The sequence below is a fragment of the Trachypithecus francoisi genome, unplaced genomic scaffold (genome assembly GCF_009764315.1).
Source record: "Trachypithecus francoisi isolate TF-2019V2 unplaced genomic scaffold, Tfra_2.0 Contig00131, whole genome shotgun sequence".
Lineage (NCBI taxonomy): Eukaryota > Metazoa > Chordata > Mammalia > Primates > Cercopithecidae > Trachypithecus > Trachypithecus francoisi.
This window is the reverse complement of record NW_022680483.1, coordinates 707,752-728,612: the sequence shown is the minus strand read 5'-3', so window position 1 is coordinate 728,612 and position 20,861 is coordinate 707,752. Positions and strand designations below refer to the sequence as shown.

General features: G+C 36.2%; 1 protein-coding gene across 1 annotated transcript in view; it reads left to right on the top strand.

Moving 5' to 3' along the window:
* LOC117062424 (lysine-specific demethylase 6A-like) overlaps nt 1–20,861 on the top strand; it is a 215,907-nt gene that overhangs the window by 149,697 nt on the left and 45,349 nt on the right. Inside the window, 6 exon segments of the mRNA XM_033175981.1 lie at nt 1,396–1,501; nt 2,345–2,550; nt 19,606–19,670; nt 19,744–19,754; nt 19,757–19,817; nt 20,301–20,449. Of these exon segments, the coding sequence (XP_033031872.1) occupies nt 1,396–1,501; nt 2,345–2,550; nt 19,606–19,670; nt 19,744–19,754; nt 19,757–19,817; nt 20,301–20,449 (598 nt within the window).

The window sequence follows — 20,861 nt, the reverse complement described above, 5'->3', positions numbered from 1 at the left end:
GGTTTAATATTTCAGAAAAACATGTTTATATTTCAGGGCACGTAACAAATGAGTGATCTTACTCTAAAAGCTGCCTACCAACCTGTTTTTGAAAATAAAGTTCTGTTGGAACATAACCATGCTTATTTATTTAGTTGCTGTCTTTATGATTGCATTTTCAATACATTGACAGAGTTTGCAAAAGGGACTAGGTTGGCCGTAAAGCCAAAAATATTTATTATCTGGCGTTTGACAGAAAAAGTTCTTGACCACTGAGTATGCAAACAGATTTTGTCTAGAAAAATTAAGGTCTTCTCAAATATTGACTGGAATTATATGAGAGCAGCAAAAGATAATTGTTTTCCAGGGTCAGCTTTTAGTAAACACGATTCTAAATCTGAATTCTGGCACTGCTAGTTATGTATACCTATTGAATGTTACATTTCCTTAATAAAGAGATTTTTTTCTGTCTTCATAAAAACTGGTTGAGGTTATAAAAGTGATTATGAGTACATGTTATTTAAAAGTTTTACATAAATACATGTAGACACAAAATTTCCATTGGAATTTAAGTGGCTCTTTTACTATTTAGCAACATAAGCATTTGAAGAAGTGAGCTGATGTGGCTTACATCAAAATAACTTTTATGTATTTTTCCTCCTGAAGAATTTGTGTCACCAGCTTTTTCATTCTCCTTCACAAGTTAAAGAATCTGAAGCTAAAACATGAAGAGACAGTAATTAGAGTGATCTTGAATCAAATATGTAAGAGAGGATTTTGGAGATTTTGGCTTTTTTTTTGGACAGATGTTCAGTATTGATTTTTTACCTAGTTGAAATTTATTGACATTGGTATTAGAAGAGTCATGGAAGAGAGACTAAAATAAGCTTTTCCTTTGAAACTTTGAGGCAGCAAATACAAATTTAAGGTTTGCCTGTTGTGGTTCTTAATTCTCTAAAAGTTTTGATAATAGTTTTTAAAACAGTTTGATTTTAAACTTTAAAAGTCACTTCTACCTGTTGTCTCATTTAAGAAGCAATAGAAGATAACTCGAAAAATATGCTTGGTAAATACTTTTGAACAGCTCAAATAATTTAAAAGAATTTTATGAATCACTGTGATGTAAGAGATAGGTAACAGTTTTAAAACAAATCAAATTTCAAATGTAATTTTTTAAAGAGAGGGTTTTTTTTAGCTATTACCTCCACACTTACCTGACAAGACAAATGATACAGTACTGTAATATGTAGCAACACAGTATCAAAGGTTAGGATGCACTGCAAATTTTAAATAGCCAGATTGATGGGAAAAAACTCATAAATTTCAAGTATTGTATTTAGTCATTTTATTAAAGACAGAAATCTGAGGTATATTTTGTCATTTGTCTGAGACTAACAAAATATTTTGCTTTTACAGTTGGAAAATAAACGTGATGCTTTCTTTCCTCCATTACATCAATTTTGTACAAATCCAAAAAACCCTGTTACAGTAATACGTGGCCTTGCTGGAGCTCTTAAATTAGGTAAGCTTGAAACCAAGATTGAATATTTGTTTTACTATCTTTAAATTTTTATAACATTGACAGAACACTGATTTTTTCCCCCATCATTCTGAGTCTTTATTTTAATGTGTGTTTATTTTCTTTCTCACTCACTTTTTGTCTCTCATGCATGAACAAGCATCATTAGCACTGATGCAAATGATTATGCAGATATCATATACAGATAATAACAGATACACATTTAGCTCAGTAAATAGAGGGGTGACTTTGGATAGAATGGAGGCAGGTTTGCCCTAAGCAGTACCCAGCTTGACCTTTACCTTTGGCATAGTGATTTCAGGTACCCAAAATATTTTCCTTTTACTTTTCCCCCGTTTAAAAAAAGAAAAAATCTTTTGGAGAAAGCACTTGAGAAGAAAATAGTCTCCAGTGTGGGGTTTTGTCTGATCTTTCATGGCTAGGATGGTTTATTCCTATTATGAAAAATATTCAGCAATACTAGACTCTAGCAATAAGTTTATTATCGTTTTTTAAACATAATATTGTGGTGGATTTTTACTTTAGATTTAAATTTGGTATCATTATCCAACATACAATATTTAGGTTACATAGTTGAAGAAGTTCTGAGTATTAAATATAAGTAAAATTGGATTATGTTTATAAATGCTGCAACCCTCGACACCCTGACATGATGGTTATAGCCAGAGCTTCAAACACGTGCTGTGTAACTCTGATACCAAATGACTTGGAGCCCTCTTAAGGGAAACTGATGGGACTCTATTAAATAGGTTTTTTAAAGTACTTTGACATTTTAATTGAACTGAATACAACTTTACTGATTAATGAAACTTATTATTTGTAAAGATCTTGGACTTTTCTCTACCAAAACTTTGGTAGAAGCTAACAATGAACATATGGTAGAAGTGAGGACACAGTTGCTGCAACCAGCAGATGAAAACTGGGATCCCACTGGAACAAAGAAAATCTGGCTTTGTGAAAGTAATAGATCTCATACTACAATTGCTAAATATGCACAATACCAGGCTTCCTCCTTCCAGGAGTCATTGAGAGTAAGTTTTTCTTTCTTCCTTTTTTAATTTTTACATTTTTTAATAGTGCATATTACTTTCATAACTATTGTCTAGTGCATACTGTTAACAGTTTGTTTTTAAAGTGCTATAGCTCATAAATTATTAAATTTTTATTTTATTTTATTATTTTGTTGTTTTTGAGACAGAGTCTTGCCGTCTCTCACCCAGGCTGGAATGAAATGGAGCAATCTCAGCTCATTGCAGCCTACACCACCTGGGTTCAAGTGATTCTCCCACCTCAGCCTCCCAAGTAGCTGGAATTACAGGCACCCGCCATCATTGCCCGACTAATTTTTGTATTTGTGTAGAGACAGGGTTTCACCATGTTGGCCAGGCTAGTCTTGAACTCCTGACCTCAGGTGATCCACTCACCTCAGCCTCCCAAAGTGCTGGGATTACAGGTGTGAACCACCATGCCTGATAAACTTTTAAAAATGTAAGCAAAATTACAGTGTATGAAACACACATTGCTAATAGAGAAATAAAATTCCTATTTTACATCTACCTTATTTTTGGGATATTTTAATGATAAACTAAGCCTACTTACAGTTTGCAGAATGATACTTAATATGAAGAAAATTATCTGGTCATCTCAGATAGTCACTCAGCAGTGAAAAGATGTTCGTATTTTACTTTATCTGGATAATTTTCCTTTGGGAGCATTAGCAGTCTTCCTCTATTAATTGTAGTCTCTAAAAAAACTATAGAAGAAGAAATTTACAGAAATGTGTCAAAAATACATGGAAAATTGAAAAACAAAATCTTAAACAGGACAGTGGTTAGTAAAATATAATAGTAAATGAGGAAAAATAGAATTGTTAGAAATAAAAGTTTTTGAATTTTTTCAAAAAAAATTAAGAAAATAGTTAAGCAATGCAACCACAATTGTATTTCTCAAATATTTGTTTGAATTGTTTGTTCTTAATGGCCCCTTTAAATTACAAATTTGGCCAGGCGCAATGGGTCACGCCTGTAAAACCACCAGTTTGGGAAGCTGAGGCAGGCGGATCACTTGCAGTCAGGAGTTCAAGACCAGCCTGGCCAACACAGTGAAATCCCATATCTACAAAAATGCAAAAATAGCCCCATGTAGTGGTGGCAGGTGCCTGTATTCCAAGCTGCTCTTGAGGCTGATGCAGGAGAATCACTTGAAACCAGAGATAGAGCTTCCAGTGAATTGAGATTGTGCCACTTCATTCCAGTCTGGTTGACAGAGTAAGGCTTCATCTCAAAGAAAGAAAATAAATGAAATTATAAATAAATTATAAAATAGAACTGCGTTTACTATATCAGATGAAAGAATATAGAAAAGTTACGTTTTTATAAAGCTGTTCCTTGAAACGTAAAGTTTTATAGCTGAAAAATATGTTGTTGGAAGTTTCAAATTTATAATTTGCTAGTATCATTGACCTCCAGAAGATGTTTAAAATTTGGACCTCATTTTGTATTTTCATCACATTGATATCACAGGAATCCAATTCTGCTGTGAAAATAGCGTATTTTTTGGATTTTTTGTTACATAGTAAACAGGAAAGTAATGCTTTAACAATTTTTGTTAAATTCAGTGGCCTTGGGTGTTCATGTTATTGTGCAGCCAAAACCACAATTCATTTTGAGCACCTTTTTATCATCTCAAACTGAAACTCTGACCCCATGAAACATAACTCATCATTAGTTAATAAACCATGAAAATCTGAGACAGGTCTCAGATAGTTTAGAAAGTTTATTTTGCCAAGGTTGAGGATGTGTGCATGTGACACAGCCTCAGGAAGTCCTGAAGACATGTCCCCAAGGTCAGAGCAAAGTTTGATTTTATACATTTTGGGGAGACATAAGACATCAACACATGTAAGATGAACATTGGTTCAGTCCAGAAAGGTGGGACAACTCAAAGTAGGGAGGCGTCTTCCAGGCCACAGGTAGGTAAGAGACAAATGGTTTGTATTCTTTTGAGTTTATGATTAACCTCTCCAAAGGAGGCAATCAGATATACATTTGACTGAGTAAATAGAGGGGTGACTTTAAATAGAATGAAGGCAGGTTTGCCCTAAGCAGTACCCAGCTTGACCTTTCCCTTTAGCATAGTGATTTCAGGTACCCAAGACATTTTCCCTTCACATTGTCCCCATTAAAAAAAAAAAATCTCTTGGAGAAAGCATTTGAGAAGAAAATGAGTCTGCTGTCAGGTTTTGTCTGATCTTTCATGGCTAGGATGGTTGTTTCCTATTAGTTAAAAATATTTGGCAATACTAGACTCTAGCCACAGGTTTACTATTGTTTTTGAAACATAATTTTTCTTTCCCCAGTTAGGATGTATTTTCTTTATTAAACTCGGCCGTATTATTTGTATAAAGTACAGCAAGAATAGTTGTTTTTCCAATAGGCTTCTTTTTTTTTTTTTTTTTGAGAGGGAGTCTCGCTCTTTCGCCCAGGCTGGAGTGCAGTGGCCGGATCTCAGCTCACTGCAAGCTCCGCCTCCCAGGTTCACGCCATTCTCCTGCCTCAGCCTCCCGAGTAGCTGGGACTACAGGCGCCCGCCACCTCACCCAGCTAGTTTTTTGTAGTTTTTAGTAGAGACGGGGTTTCACAGTGTTAGCCAGGATGGTCTCGGTCTCCAGACCTCGTGATCCACCCATCTTGGCCTTCCAAAGTGCTGAGATTACAGGCGTGAGCCACAGCGCCCGGCCAGGGCTTCTTTTTTTAATTGGCTTTGATGGAACTTTGTTTCATAGAAGTAGTCTCAGCTAACACTTTTTTAAAGCTGAACCCAGCCATCGATTTCTACTATCAATACCTATGACTTGGTTGAATTCCTCTACTCTTGATTTTCCAAGATAAAGTTGGGGTTCCTGGGCCTATTAGAAAGTGACATTCTTTACTTACCACAGGACAGTAACCCTATATAGGGACCATGCGTACAAAGGTATGAGGCCAGATTCCTCAAGGGAATTTTATTGACTCCATAAGTCGTTTGACTCCTTAAAGGAAAGTACACCATTTCAGTCAAAGCGTTGGTAAAATAACCGGTTTCTACCATTGTGTCCTATTACAAATGAAAACATTTTTATTTCACTTATGCAAATAATTGTATTGCTATAATTGCTAAGAATACTTGCAAGTAGTTTTCAAATTCCGGAGAAATCAGATAGAAAGAAATATACTGCAAATTTTCTTCATAAGAGTACTCAATTGTTAAAAGTTTTAAATAACTTTAAAGTTTTCTTGACTCTGAAAAACAAAGGATCAGCAATATTTTAAACAAAAAGTTTAAAAGATTACTTCAAATTCTGTTAATTTAGTCCATGCAGGTAATTCCTGTTCTGCTTGATATTCACAAATATTCTGCTTAATATTCCTGTTCTGCTTGATATTTCAGCTCTCTGTGAGTCCTGACAGGTTTTTCTGTATTCTCATGTCACAGTCTCATAGTTATCAGAAACTTGCATTCAAGAGCACCTGTTAAGAGTTTATAGCTAATTGGGAAACCACCTTCTAAAGAGGACCAAATAAAGACAACAATTTTCTGTGGATGACTAAAAGTTTTAGAGCAGTCATAGTCAAACACACAATTGACTAGGAAATTTATTACCTCTGTGGCACAAAATAATTTAACATAACTATTATAATTATTACTAATCATGTACATTAAGACATAACAGAAATTATAGGAGTTTCCTATAATTTTGGAACACACAGCCATAATAGATTTACACAAATGCAGCCCTAAGAAAGCCAATCACCTTTTTATATTTGACAATGCTTACTATATATTATTTTATGCCAAATAAGCCAAATATGTGATTTTTGGACATTAGGGGACCTATTACTATCTTAAAGGACTAATTAAATTAGAAAAAGACAGAATTTATCATTTGGTATTGGGAAGTTTGTCAAATATTAAAGATTTAAAGCAGCTTGATATTACAAAATAGGATCAGAGATCATTGTAAAATAAATCATTAAATTAAACAGAGTGATAACTCAAGAATTTTTTAAAAAGAAGGTATAAACCTTCATTATTGAGGATACTTAACTTTCCAAACAATAAGCCCTAATAAAAACAGCATGAAACCAATTAAATTTGTTATCCAAAATTTTACAAAATTTTCTATAAAATTTTATAGAAATCTATAAATTTTCATAGTGATATTAAGATATAACTTCCATACTCTTTTATAGTCTTTCTTAAGGAATTGGTTAATGCTTGAAAAAACCCTTGTTAATCTGACACAGGGACACAAATGCTGGTCTTAGATCAATGTGTCTTTGACATTAATGGTTAATGTATACAGGAACTAATTATCTCTTATCTTTCAAAATCGTCCCTTAAAATCTCACATACTCACCTCTTTTGCAGTAGTCCTTGGACCTTGAGGAGTTGAATAGCTTTAATTTCTGGACCTATTTCTCAGGAATGCAGTTTATTTTGGTTGGCATCTTTTACCAGGCTTGAAGATGAGGCTTCAGTGTTTAAGACTCAGCAGGACTCATTGTTTTTAGACCACGAGTCAAAGCCCTATAACTCAGTATCACAAGGACTTTAAAAGTGTGTACGGCAAGGTACGAGGACGTACAACCTTAATTTAAAGAAATTTGTTTCTAATCTCAGTTTTTCCTAAGCAAACCAAACTTAATAATAATGGTATAGGAATTACTTTGATAAAATGTAAAATCGATTAGGCCAGTTCCCAAAAGGCAAAAGAAACAACCTCTGTGCTTGTCACAGAATATTCTGTGGAAAGAAACATTTTCTTTAGACCTTTAAGAATACATTATTACCATCAGACCACAACAAACAGAACCCTCTGAAGAAAAGCTTATCTGAGCTGAAAATGAATTGAAGGGGAGTGTTACTATCATGTGCCTTTGTTGTTGGTGTTGGTTTTGGTGGTGGTGGTGTTTGAGATGGAGTCTCGCTCTGTCGCCAGGCTGGAATGTGGTAGCATAATCTCAGCTCACTGCAACCTCTACCTCCCAGGTTCGAGCAATTTTCCTGCCTCAGCCTCTCCAGTAGCTGTGATTACGGGCATGCACCACCACGCCCAGCTAATTTTTATATTTTTGCCTGAGATGGGGCTTCACCATGGTGACCAGGATGGTCTTGATCTCTTAACCTCGTGATCTGCCTGCCTCACCCTCCCAGAGTGCTGTAATTATAGATGTGAGCTATTGCTCTTGGCCTAGTTTTGCCTTTTAAAAGGGGATAGAAAACCAAAACAAGCAAGATACAATAAAAGTTGAACTTTGGGTTAAAATCTCTTATAATTTATTAAGAGTAAATCAACCCCTTATGAAAATTTCATTGTTATACAAACCAATCATCCTTTAATGTGTATTTTTTTTTTACATCTAATCCAACCTCTAGAAAGACCATTGTCATTTCCCTTTAATCATAGATAACTTGAATATATGAAAGCTTTTCTTTTTTTAATAAATCCTCTTATTATGACCTATGCTAATGGGTCATGACATATTTGACTTTCTGATTTGTCCTGAACATCCCTCTTTCTTAAACAACCAGGTTGTTTTACTTAGGAATAAATTTACTATACAAGGTTCTTTCTCACATAAAATTATTTCTCTTTAAGCTTTCTTACCAAAACAAAATCTCTTTCTTTTTATAAAATTTGTTTTCACCTCTTGCATTTGCTGACTCCTTTTACATTATTATTATTATTATTATCTGAGACAGTTTCACTCTGCTATCCAGGCTGGAGTGCAGTGGCACGATCTTGGCTCACTGCAACCTTTGCCTTCCAGGTTCAAGCAATTCTTCTGCCTCAGCTTCTCAAGTAGCTGGGATTACAGGCATACACTACCATGCCCCACTAATTTTTGTATTTTTAGTAGAGACAGGTTTCACCATGTTGGCCAGGCTGGTCTTGAACTCCTGACCTCAGGTGATCCACCTGCCTCGGCCTCCCAAAGTGCTTGGATTGCAGGTATGAGCCATAGTGCCCGGCTTACTTTGTTTTATACATAACCTAAGCTTTGAATTAGACAAAAAATTGTTCGCTTTTTATAGACACTCTTTTTTCTAGAATGGATATTTTCCTACAAATATATTTTTATTGGAAAATACACAAATAATAACACATCTGTTATTTAACTGTAGATTCTAAATTTTGACAAGTTTGTCGACAAGGATTTATCGTATTACTTTTACTTAATTGCTTAACTAGATTATTTATAAAAACTACAATTGTAATTATTTAAAGTTTTGAGCTCACCGTTGCAAAATTATAATTACATTTTGACAGAGAAAAACATTTCACCTATTAACACCATCTTGCTTCTAACCTCCAGGCTGTCCTTGCTCATTCCTGGTGCTTAGACCAAAGTAACTGTGGAGGAACTTAGTTTATAGTTTAACTTTGAAACCAAGTAACATTTCTTTCCTAAAATAAGCCTTACTACCTGTGGACTATACTGCCTGAAGCCAAAAGATAGAAGTTGTGGCAATCTTACTAAATTCAAGATGTAACTATAAAAACTACACTGTCTTCTTTTTAAGAGTATGGAAGTGTCTGGGCATGCTGGCTCATACCTGTAATCTCAGCACTTTGGGAGAACAAGACAGGTGGATCACCTGAGGTCAGCCGTTCGAGACCAGCCTGACCAACATGGCAAAACCCCATCTCTACTAAAAATATAAAAATTAGCCGCGCATGGTGTCGTGCGCCTGTAATGTCAGCTAGGGGGCTGAGGCAGGAGAATCACTTGAAACCAGGAGGTGGAGGCTGCCGTAAGCCGAAACTGTGCCACTGCAATCCAGTCTGGGTGACAGAGCAAAATTCCGTCCAAAAAAAATCTTTTAAAATCTCATTACCATATATTTAAATAGGATAAACTGCTCCTATTTCAGAAATACAGCAATTGCTCTGTCTTTTTAGGCTGGCTTGCAAAAAGGTGGCTGTTACATCCGTAAAGCCCTATAGTAGCCAAAATCAATAGACTTTCTCCTCTTTTTCTTTTTCCTTTTGCTAGCTGGTTTTCTTCCCCTACCACACAATCTCTTTTCTCTCTCTCTCTCTCTCTCTCTCGTGGGAATTTAGTCACTTCAGAGGACTTTTTCCCTATAATTTGGAACTTCCTTTGGATTTGATCAAGTCATACAGAGTTGATCAAACCCAAGTGGGAAAAAGACCGAAACAACAAGAAAAACAGAAACGAACAACAACAACAAAACATTTATGCAAAACAAATGATTGCACAGTTTATATGATTACTGAGTGCTCTACTGGTAAGGAGAAATTAAGATCAGCTAGTTGTTAATCTTAACTTTGGCCAAAGCAAACCACAGTTCAGTTACTTACCTATGGCTGGGTCTGAGGCTGATGACTGCTCCACACCATCCTAGAAGCAGATTAAAAAAAAAAAAATGAAAAACAACTCATCTTCCTTGTTGGAAAAGAGCACAAACTGTTACTTGGCTTCCATCATCATCATGGAAGCAGGAAAAGCGTGTCTTCCTTGTGTTAGAAGCAAGTAAAACTCAAGAAAAGAAAATGAGTTGTACAGCAAAATAAACTTTGGATCCAGCAAAATAAACTTCAGATCTTGAACAAATTTCGGGAGATCGGGGATTCTCTGGAGGGGCTTCTTCCAATGCCTCAGCAAATTGTCATGTTGGTGTGGTGCCTAAAGATAACTCAAGCTGGTACCAAGCACTAATAGAAGATTCGTCAACGGTCAGAGGCACCTCCACTGAAAATCCCTCTTTGGTTACCTCTGTGTGAACCCTGAAAATCTCAGAGAGGTCTCAGTTTATTTAATTTAGAAAGTTTTATTTTGCCAAGGTTGAGGACACACTCCCATGACACAGCCTCAGAAGGTCCTGTTGACATATGCCCAGGGTGATGAGAGTATAGTTTGGTTTTATACATTTTAGGGAGAAACGATACATCAGTCAGTATATGTAAGATGAACCATTGGTTAGGTCTGGAAATGAGGGACAACTCATTTCTGGGGAAGGGGCCTTCAGGCCATAAGTAGATAACAGAAAAAATGGTTGTATTCTTTTGAGTTCCTGATTAGCCTCTCCAAAGTAGGCAATCACATACACATTTCTTTCAGTGAGCAGTGGGGTGACTTTGAATAGAATGTGAGGCAAGTTTGCCCTAAGCAGTTCCAAGCTGGACTTTTTCTGTTAGCTTAGTGATAAGATATTTTCCTTTTACGTTTCTTCCTCAACTCCTTAATAATCTGTTTTGTTTTTGTTGTTTGTTTGTTTTTGAGATGGAGTTTCGCTCTTGTTGCCCAGACTGGAGTGCAGTGGTGTGATCTCAGCTCACTGCAACCTCCGCCTCCTGAGTTCAAGCAATTCTCCTGCCTCAGCCTCCTGAGTAGCTGGGGTTACAGGCATGTGCCACCACACCCAGCTAATTTTGTATTTTTGGTAGAGACAGGTTTCTCCCTGTTTGTCAGGTTGGTCTTGAGCTCTTGACCTCACGTGATCTGCCTTCCTTGGTGTCCCAAAGTGCTGTGATTACAGGTGTGAGCCACTGTGCCCGATCATCTCTTTTTCACATTCTTTCAAAATACATTTCACAAATTCTGGGTTGCTCATGTAAGTGGGATCATACAGTTTTTGTCCTTTCATGTCTGGCTTTCTCAGTCAGGTGCATCTATGTTTTTAGCATCATAATTTTACTGTTTTTTATGACTGAACAGTAACTCCATTATGTACTACATTTTGTTTATTCACATTTAAGTTACTGTGTTGAGTATTGCTGCTCTGAAAATTGATGTAAATTACATGTTCTGTCTCTAGAACTACTGGATTGTGTGGTAATTACTTGCTGAACTTCTTAAAGGAAGACAATATTGTGTTGCGCAGTGCTGGCACCATGTTAATTCCCATTGGCAATGGCCAAGAGAATTTACAAGTATTTGCAATGATTTACAATGTTTTACAAGTATTTTCTCAAATTTTGTTTATTATAATTTTACTGTTTTGGTAATAGTGTCCTTTGATAATTTTTTAATTTTTGTGAAGTCCAATTTATTTACTTTGTTGACACATTCTTTTGAAGTTTAAGAAATCATTGCCGAATATCATATCACAGCATTTTTACTTGTTCTCACAATTTTATAGTTTTAACTCTTATGTTTGAGTCTCTGATCTACTTCAAGTTAAGTTTGTATGTGATCCAAGATAAAGAACTAACTTTGGTTTTTTGCGTGTTAATATCTAGTTTTTCCAATCCCATTTATTCAGAAGACTGACGTTTCTCCTGCCCAGTAGTCTTGGCAGTCTTGTCAGAAATCATGCAAGAGTTTTTGTCTTGATTCTGTGTTCTCTTTTATTGGTCTGTATGTCTCTTTATGCTACTACTACACTATTTTGATTGCTGTAGTATTATAGTAAATTTTGAAATTAGAAAGTGTTCATTTTTCTTTCTTTTATTTATTTATTCATTTATTTTTTAATTTTTTTGTTTTATTTGAGACAGAGTCGAGGTTGGAGTGCAGTGGCGCAATCTCAGCTCACTGCAAGCTCCACCTCCTGGATTCATGCCATTCTCCTGCCTCAGCCTCATGACTAGGTGGGACTACAGGCACCTTCTACCACACCCAGCTAATTTTTTGTATTTTTAGTAGAGACGGGGTTTCACCATGTTAACCAGGATGGTCTTGATCGCCTGACCTCATGATCTGCCTGCCTCATCCTCCCAGAGTGCTGGGATTACAGGCGTGAGCCACCACAACCAGCCCTTTATTTTTAAAATATCAACTTCTGTTTTAAAGACAGAGGGTTTATGTGCAAGTTTGTCACTTGGATTTAATACTCCCAGAAAGTGAACATAGTACCCCACAATAGATAGTTTTTTACCTCATGCTCCACCTCCTTTCGTTTCACATCTAGCTCACATTTATGTACATATGTACTCAGTGTTTAGCTCCCACTTATAAGGGAGAACATGCAACTAACTTAGTTTTCTGTTTCTGAGTTAATTCACTTAGAATTATGGTCACCAGCTACATCCATGTTGCTGCAAAGGACATCATTTTGTCCTTTTTTTGACTCCATAGTGTTCCATTGTCTATATGTACCAATTTTCTTTATGCAGTCCAACATTGATGAGCACCTAGGTTGATTCCATGTCTTTGTGTTCCCAAACCAAATTGATGATTGCACCACTTATTCTCATGGCCCAATAATGAGATGCAGATGAACTGGGAAAGAAGAGTGTTTATTTCTGAAGTAACCAGGTACAGGGAGAAAACCAGGAAAATATTACCATACCAACTCAAAATTACAAAGTATTCTAGAGCTTATATACCTTCTAAGCTATATGTCAGTGTGTAGCGTGCATTAATCTAAACTCATAAGGGATTAACAGCTTCTAATTTATAACAGGTCTGAATTTTGAAGACCTTCCTCTGGAGCCTCAGTAAATTATTCTAGATGTCTCCAGGTGCTGAGTACCTTTATCCTGTTTCCTGCTAAATTATGGAGGTTTGGGGAGTTTCTTTAGACCACCAGTAAAACTTACTTGTGGAAGTCTGGGGAGTTTCTTCAGATGCCCAGGAAAAACTTGTTTAATCCTAAGCAGATCCTGTTAAGAATTTGTTATTTTGTTATCTTCAAGGCCCGGGCAAAATTCTTGATGGACTTTTGTTGCATTCCAGGCTTTATATGAGGGCACTGACTCAGCTTTTAATACTTAAATTAACCACTCAGTCAGTGCTGAAACAGTTGTGATGGAGGCCTGCATATTCAGCTGTTAATGAGACCTGGCCTGCCACATTTGCTGTTGTGAATAGCACAGTGATGATGAACATAGGAGTGCATGTATCTGTTTTTGTAGAATGCTGTTTTCTATTTGGTAGATACCCAGTAATGAGTTTACTGGGTCAAATGGTAGCTCTATTTTAGGTTCTTTGAGAACTCTCCAAACTGCTTTCCACAGTGGCTAATTAATGTTCCATAAACCATGTATAATCCTTCTCTTTTCTTCACAGCCTCACCAGCTTTTTTTTTTTTTTAACTTTTTTAATAGTTGCCATTCTGACTAATGTGAGATTGTATCTCATTGTGGTTTTGACTTGCAATTCTCTGATAATTAGTGATGATCAAACATTTTCCTTTTTTTTCTCTCTCTTTTTTGTTGCGGGTGACAGTTTCATTCTTGTTGCCCAGGCTGGACTGCAGTTGCACAATCTCTGGCTCACTGCAACCTCCTCCCAGGTTCAAGTGATTCTTCTGCCTCAGCCTCCTGAGTAGCTGGGATTACAGGCATGTGCCACTACACCTGGCTAATTTTGCATTTTTAGTAGAGACGGGGTTTCTCCATGTTGGCCAGGGTGGTCTCGAACTCTCAACCTCAGATGACCCGGCCGCCTCGACCTCCCAAAATGCTGCGATTACAGACATGAGCCACCATGCCCAGCCACATTTTTCCTATTTTTTGGCTGACACTTGTATGTTGTTTTATTTTCTCCTAGCAGAAAACAAATTATATGTCCTCTTTTAAGTAGACATACCCTTTTCATATCCTTTGTCTATTTTTTAATAGAGTCATTTGTTTTTTGTGTTGATTTGTTAAGTTCTTTATAGATTCTGGATGTTAGACCTTTGTCAGATGCATAGTTCACAAATAATTTATCCCATTTTATAGCTTGTGTGTTTACTCTGTTAATAGTTTTTGTTTATTTTGCTGTGCTGAAGCTCTGTGCCTTAATTGGGTCACACTTAATCACTTTGCATTTTTGTTGCAGTTTTATTTAGAGATATAGTTAAAAATTGTTTGCCGAAACCAGTGGTGAGAAGGGTATTTTCTGTTTTCTTTTTTTATAGTTTGACATCTTACATTTAAATCTTTAGTCCATCTTAGAGTTAATTTTCGTATATGGTGGAAGGTAAGGATCCAGTTTTGTTCTTCGGTCTATGGCTAGCAAGTTGTTCCACCCAGAACCATTAGTTGAATAGGGAGTCCTTTCTACCTTGCTTGTTTTTATCCGTCTTCTTGAAGATTAGACAGTTGTAGGTCTATGGCTTTATTTCTGTGTTTTCTATTCTGCTCAATTGGTCTGACAGTGTGTCTGTTTTGTACCAGCACCATGCTGTTTTGGTTACTGTATGTAGCCTTATGGTATGGTTTGAAGTAAAGTAGTGTTTTTCAAGATCATCTTTCTATTGAACTTCCTTAAGATGAATTTGTGGCCGGGTGTGGTGGCTCACGTCTATAATCCCAGCACTTTGGGAGGCTGAGGCGGGTGGATCACGAGGTCAGGAGATTGAGACCATCCCGGCTAACACGGTGAAATCCCGTCTGTACTAAAAATACAAAAATGTAGGCGGGCGTGGTGGGGGGCGGGTGCCTGTAGTCCCAGCTACTCTGGAGGCTGAGGCGGGAGAATGGCGTGAATCCAGGAGGCGGAGCTTGCAGTGAGCCCAGATCGCGCCACTGTACTCTAGCCTGGGGGACAGAGAAGACTCCGTCTCAAAAAAAAAAAAAAAAAAAAAAAAAAAAAAAGTGAATTTGTTTGGGGGCAGGGAAAGGAGTCTCACTCTGCTGCCCAGGCTGGAGCACAGTGGCGCAATCTCGGCTCACTGCAAGCTCCGCCTCCCATGTTCATGCCATATAATCAGGCCTATACCACCATACCTGTCTAATTTTTTTGTGTTTTTAGTAGAGACGAGATTTCACCGTGTTAGCCAGGATGCTCTGGATGGTCCTGACCTCGTGATCCGCCTGCCTTGACCTCTCAAAGTGCTGGGATTACAGGCGTGAGCCACCACGCCCGTCCAAATGAATTTTTTAATCTTGCAAAAATTGTTGTTGTTATTTTAATAGAGGTTACATTCAATCTGTGGATCACTTTTGGTAATATTGACATGTTAACAATATTTAGTTTTCCAAACCATAAATCCTTATCTTGGTCTTGATCTTAGAAGAAAAGCTGTCAGTCCTTGCTAGGTACAACGTTAAGTTATGTGTTTTTCATATATGGCCTTTATTATGTTGAAGCCCTTTCCATTTGTGCCTAGTTTGTAGAATGTTTTTTATCATATATAAGCATCTTGAATTTTGTGAAATTGTATTTCTTACCAGTTGAGATGATCATGAGTTTTTTCTTCATTTTATTAATGTATATTAAATTGACTGATTTTAATATGTTGTTAATCATTCATGAATTTCAGGAGGAAAGTCCACTAGTTCATTACATACAAACTTGTTATAATGTGTTTCTGAATTCATCTTACTAATATTTTGTTAGAAATTTTGTGTTACTATTTATAAGATATGTTGTTGTATTCTTACAGTGTCTTTGTCCAGGGTCTCAGGATAAATCTAGGCTCATAGCATGCTAAATGAAATTTTTAAAAAGTTTTTGAGAAGCATTAGTATTAGGCAAAACAGAGACCAATATTTTAGACAGTCCCTAGATGAATTAGAAAATTACAGGTGAGGTTTTCTCTGCTGTCTCTCTTTTGACGGAACAAATTAGGAACGAAATTGATACCTCTTTTATAGCAACACTGTACCAGGCCTTTGATGGAGTGTGAGGCAAGCACAAGTAAAAAACACCATAGTATTTCCTACTGATTTCAATGTGGCTTTTTATAAGTTGTTTACTTGGATACTATAGGTCTGTGATTGTTTTCCATAAATTGTATCAGATTATGTTAGGTAATTTTCCATTTTTTTACATTAAGGAAGTGTGAGGACTTGGGGCTTCTTCATTCACCATTTGGGCTCATGTCACCTGTCCTTTATTTCTTTTTATACTGCGTCATCAAGATAATTCACATAATATACAATTTACACATATAAAGTATACAGTTCAGTGGTTTTTAGTGTATTTCATAGATGTGCTATCATTATCATAATAAATTTTACAAGTATTATTTTATTCCCAGATGAAAACCCATACCCATCCACAGTCAGATTTCCCCCAGCTCCAAGAATTCAAGCAGCCACCTGTCTGCTTTCTGTATGTGTAGATTTGCCAATGTTGAGTGTGTGTGTGTGCATGGGATGATATAATTTCTTTTGTGACTGGTTTCTTTTCTATCTTTTAGCATAAGATTTTCAAGGTCTATTCATTTACAGCATGTATCACTAAACCACTTCTCTTTCAGTGACAATATTACATTGTCTGGATATATACTGTTTTTGGTGGAGGCACTCTGTCATCAGTTTATGAACATTTAGGTTATTTCTGCTCTGCCTCTTAGGTATTCTGAGTAATGCTATTATGAATACTCAAAAACAGTATTTGTGTGGGAACATGTATCTTCATTTCCCTTGTATAGATGCTAGATTATGTGGTATAATAACTCATTTTTTATTCTTGGGGTTTTTCGTTGGTGTTTTATTGACAGTCTTGCTTTGTTGCCCAGGCTGGAGTGCAGTGGCACAATCTTGGCTCACTGTAACCTCCACTTCCTGGATTCAAGCAATTTTCCTGCCTCAGCCTCCTGAGTAGCTGGGACTACAAATGTGTGCCACCACACCTGGCTAATTGTTGTGTTTTCTTTTGTGACTGGTTTCTTTTTTATCTTTTAGCATAAGATTTTCAAGGTCTATTCATTTACAGCATGTATCACTAAACCACTTCTTTAGTATTTCACCATGTGAAATACATTGCCCAGGCTGGTCTCAAACTATTGACCTCTAATCATCCATCCAGCTCGGCCTCCCAAAATGCTGAGATTAGAGGTGTAAGCCACTGGAGCCGGCCTCATTGTTTATTCTGTTAATGAATGGCCAGATTAATTTTCAAATGGCTGCATCATTTTACATTTTACTTTTTTTTTTTTTTTTTTTTTTTGAGAGTGATTCTCACTCAAGTCGTCCAGGCTGGAGTGCATGGTGATAATTCAGCTCACTGCAGCCTCTGCTTCCTGGATTCAATCAATTCTCCTGGCTTAGCCTCCCAAGTATCTGGGATTTTAGGCACACAACATCATGCCTGACTAATTGTTTTTTTGTATTTTTAGCAGAGACAGGGTTACATCATGTTGACCACGCTTGTCTTGAATTCCTGGCCTCAAGTGATCCACCTACCTCAGCCTCCCAAAGCGCTGGGATTGCAAGCATGAGCCACTGTGCCTGGCCTACATTTTTATTCTTAATTTATAAGTTTCCCATTTATCTGTCTTATCTGATACCTGTATACTATCTCCTTTTGATTCTAACCATACTATTGGTTTTGAAGTAATAAGCATCTTTTCATGAACATATTGTTAATGGTTATATTTTCTTTGGTGAAATGCATGTTTATTTCTTTTGCCCATTGTTTAATTGGGCTACTTTGATTATCAAACTGTAAATTATCTGCATCTATATTCTTGTTAAAAATTCCTTCTCGGCCGGGCGCGGTGGCTCACGCCTGTTACTAATCCCAGCACTTTGGGAGGCCGAGGCGGGCGGATCACAAGGTCAGGAGATCGAGACCATGGTGAAACCCCGTCTCTACTAAAAATACAAAAAATTAGCCGGGCGCGGTGGCGGGCGCCTGTAGTCCCAGCTACTCAGGAGGCTGAGGCAGGAGAATGGCGGGAACCCGGGAGGCGGAGCTTGCAGTGAGCCGAGATCGCGCCACTGCACTCCAGCCTGGGCGACAGAGAAAGACTCCGTCTCAAAAAAAAAAAAAAAAAAAATTCCTTCTCAAGTGTTAAATGTGTCAGTACTTTATTCTGTTCTGTGAGTTGTCTTTTCACTTTTTTTATTAGTGTCCTTTGAAGCACAAAAATTTTAATTTTGATGGAGTTCAATTATTTGCATTTCTTGGATCTCGTTTGTTTTTGTCATTACTAAGAAACTATTACTTAACCCCTAGTCATACAGATTTATTAATTTTTTTTGCATGAGTTTTGTGTGGTGTCTCATATTTAAGTTACATTCATTTTGAGCTAATTTTTCTATACATTATGAGGTAGGGGTCCAAATTCATTCTTTTACATGTGGATTTCCAGTCCTCTGAGAAACATTTTCTCGTTGCATATTCTTGAAATATTTCTCAAGAGAAAAACATTTTTATATTCGGCATTTAATTTTTTATTAAAAATGTCAAATAAAAATGTGAAAATATTTTATTATGTATATAGAACTCTTTGCATTGAAAATTTAGTCTGTGAAGAACTTCATCCATATGCTCTTAGCTTTGTTAATGTGATTCACCCACAGAGAAAGCCAGGGTAACTAAATATGACACTATAATCAGAAATAGAGGATCTTAACATTGCTCACTCTATACATATTTGCATATGGATGGAAACCTATTTCTACCAGTTTAGAATATGTGCCATTGCTTTGCTACTTGGCACTTATAATTAACTTTCATAGTTACACCCCTCAGTACTTTCAGCTTCAAGTTGTTCTTCATTGTCTTGTCCTTGGCCTAAGTATAAGAGTCTACAGATTCTTTCTCATAAAACAGTGTCTACAGGGAAAAACAAAACAATGGTTTTTACTTATTGCAAAAGGGAATTGAAGGGAAGCTGAGGCAGGAGACTTCCTTGAACCCAGGAGGCAGAGTTTGCAGTGAGCTGAGATTACGCCACTGCACTCCAGCCTAGGCAACAGAGTGAGGCTCTGGCTCAAAAAAAAAAGGCGGGGGTAGGAATTCTGTCTTATTAAGGTGCTTTCTCACATCTTTTTTTTTTAAATATATAATTAGAAAGTTTTTGCATGTTGTCCTTGTTTTCATTTTTCATTCTCTCATATTCTCTTGATATCATTTTAAATGAAATTCATTTACTATTTAGAAAATTCCGTGCTCCAAAGTAAAATATGAATGACTACATGCTTTTCTTATACATTAGTATAATAACTGAATTTCGTGTTAATTTTGTAGATGACGGAGGAGGTTGAGTACCGTGCACTGGACTTTGACTTTTCCTGTAACTTAATGTAATGTGATTATAGAAGATACTTTCTGTGAAATGTGCCTGTAGAAACTTATTTCTCAAAAATTGTCAATACTGCCCATGTAGATGAGTATTTTCATAATTTGTATAATGGAAGTGATAGCCTGTTAGAGGATACTAAGTATGAATATTTTTTTCTTAACCTGAAGGAAGAAAATGAGAAAAGAACACAACACAAAGATCATTCAGATAATGAATCCACATCTTCAGAGAAGTAAGTAACTTTTAGCACCCACTCAACATTTCTGTCTAAAATACATGGATTTAATATTCTTTCTTTTTTTAAGTTCTGGAAGGAGAAGAAAGGACCGTTTAAAACCATAAAATTTGGGACCAACATTGACCTCTCTGATAACAAAAAGTAAGTCTCCCTGCCCTAGTACTGTTTCCATGAACTGAACCAATGACGGATTGCAGGATTGGGAATTGTCTAGTTTTCTATTTTTTTTCTATTCCTATTTTTTTCTCTCTCTCTGTTTCTTGTTTTTTTATGTTGATGTGTTAGTTTTACCTAATAACACTACAATTCTGAAATTATTTTGACAGGGTTTTACAATTAAAATGTTACTCTTAAGAAAATCAAAGTACCGTCTCTATTAATACAACTTTATAAATGGAAGATAACTTGTTTCTTTTATTTAGTAGTTATACATTTTATTATTTTTTTTCAGTAATCTGTGTTTGTCTTAAGACTTATTTTTGAAATAAGTTAAACACTTTAGTTGTACTGACTGTACAGGTAAAATATTTATAGATTTAATTATTTTTCTGATTGACTCACAGGGTTTTTGAGGATATGGTAATGCTCATGAGTTTTTACTCTTAGTCTGTTATTTTATTGCAGGTGGAAGTTACAATTACATGAACTGACTAAACTTCCTGCTTTTGTGCGTGTGGTGTCAGCAGGAAATCTTCTAAGCCACGTTGGACATACCATTCTGGGCATGAATACAGTACAACTATATATGAAAGTTCCTGGGAGTCGGACACCAGGTGATTTTAATGACTAACATACCTTATATGATTGAAAAAATTGAGATTATCATGTGGAACAGGCAAAGAGAACACATTGTCATTTATACTTCTAAAGCCAAAAGGATTTTAAAATTCTTTATTATGGGTAAAAATGTTCATATTACTCTTATAATTGAGCTCAGAGTATTGTTTTTCCATCATTTTTATATGAAAAAAATCAGAAAAATGTAAAGTGGGAAAGGGATGCTAAGTTACTGAGTGTTAGGAATGACAAGTTAACAATGTTTTTCAGAGGTTTTACCACAGTTACAGTAAGAATGATGTATTATGAACCAGTTTACTCAAGTTATGTATAATAAAAATTTCATTGACAATGCTTAAAGTATGTGATGCGCTTTTTTTTTTTTTTAGTAAAATGTAATCCAAAAAC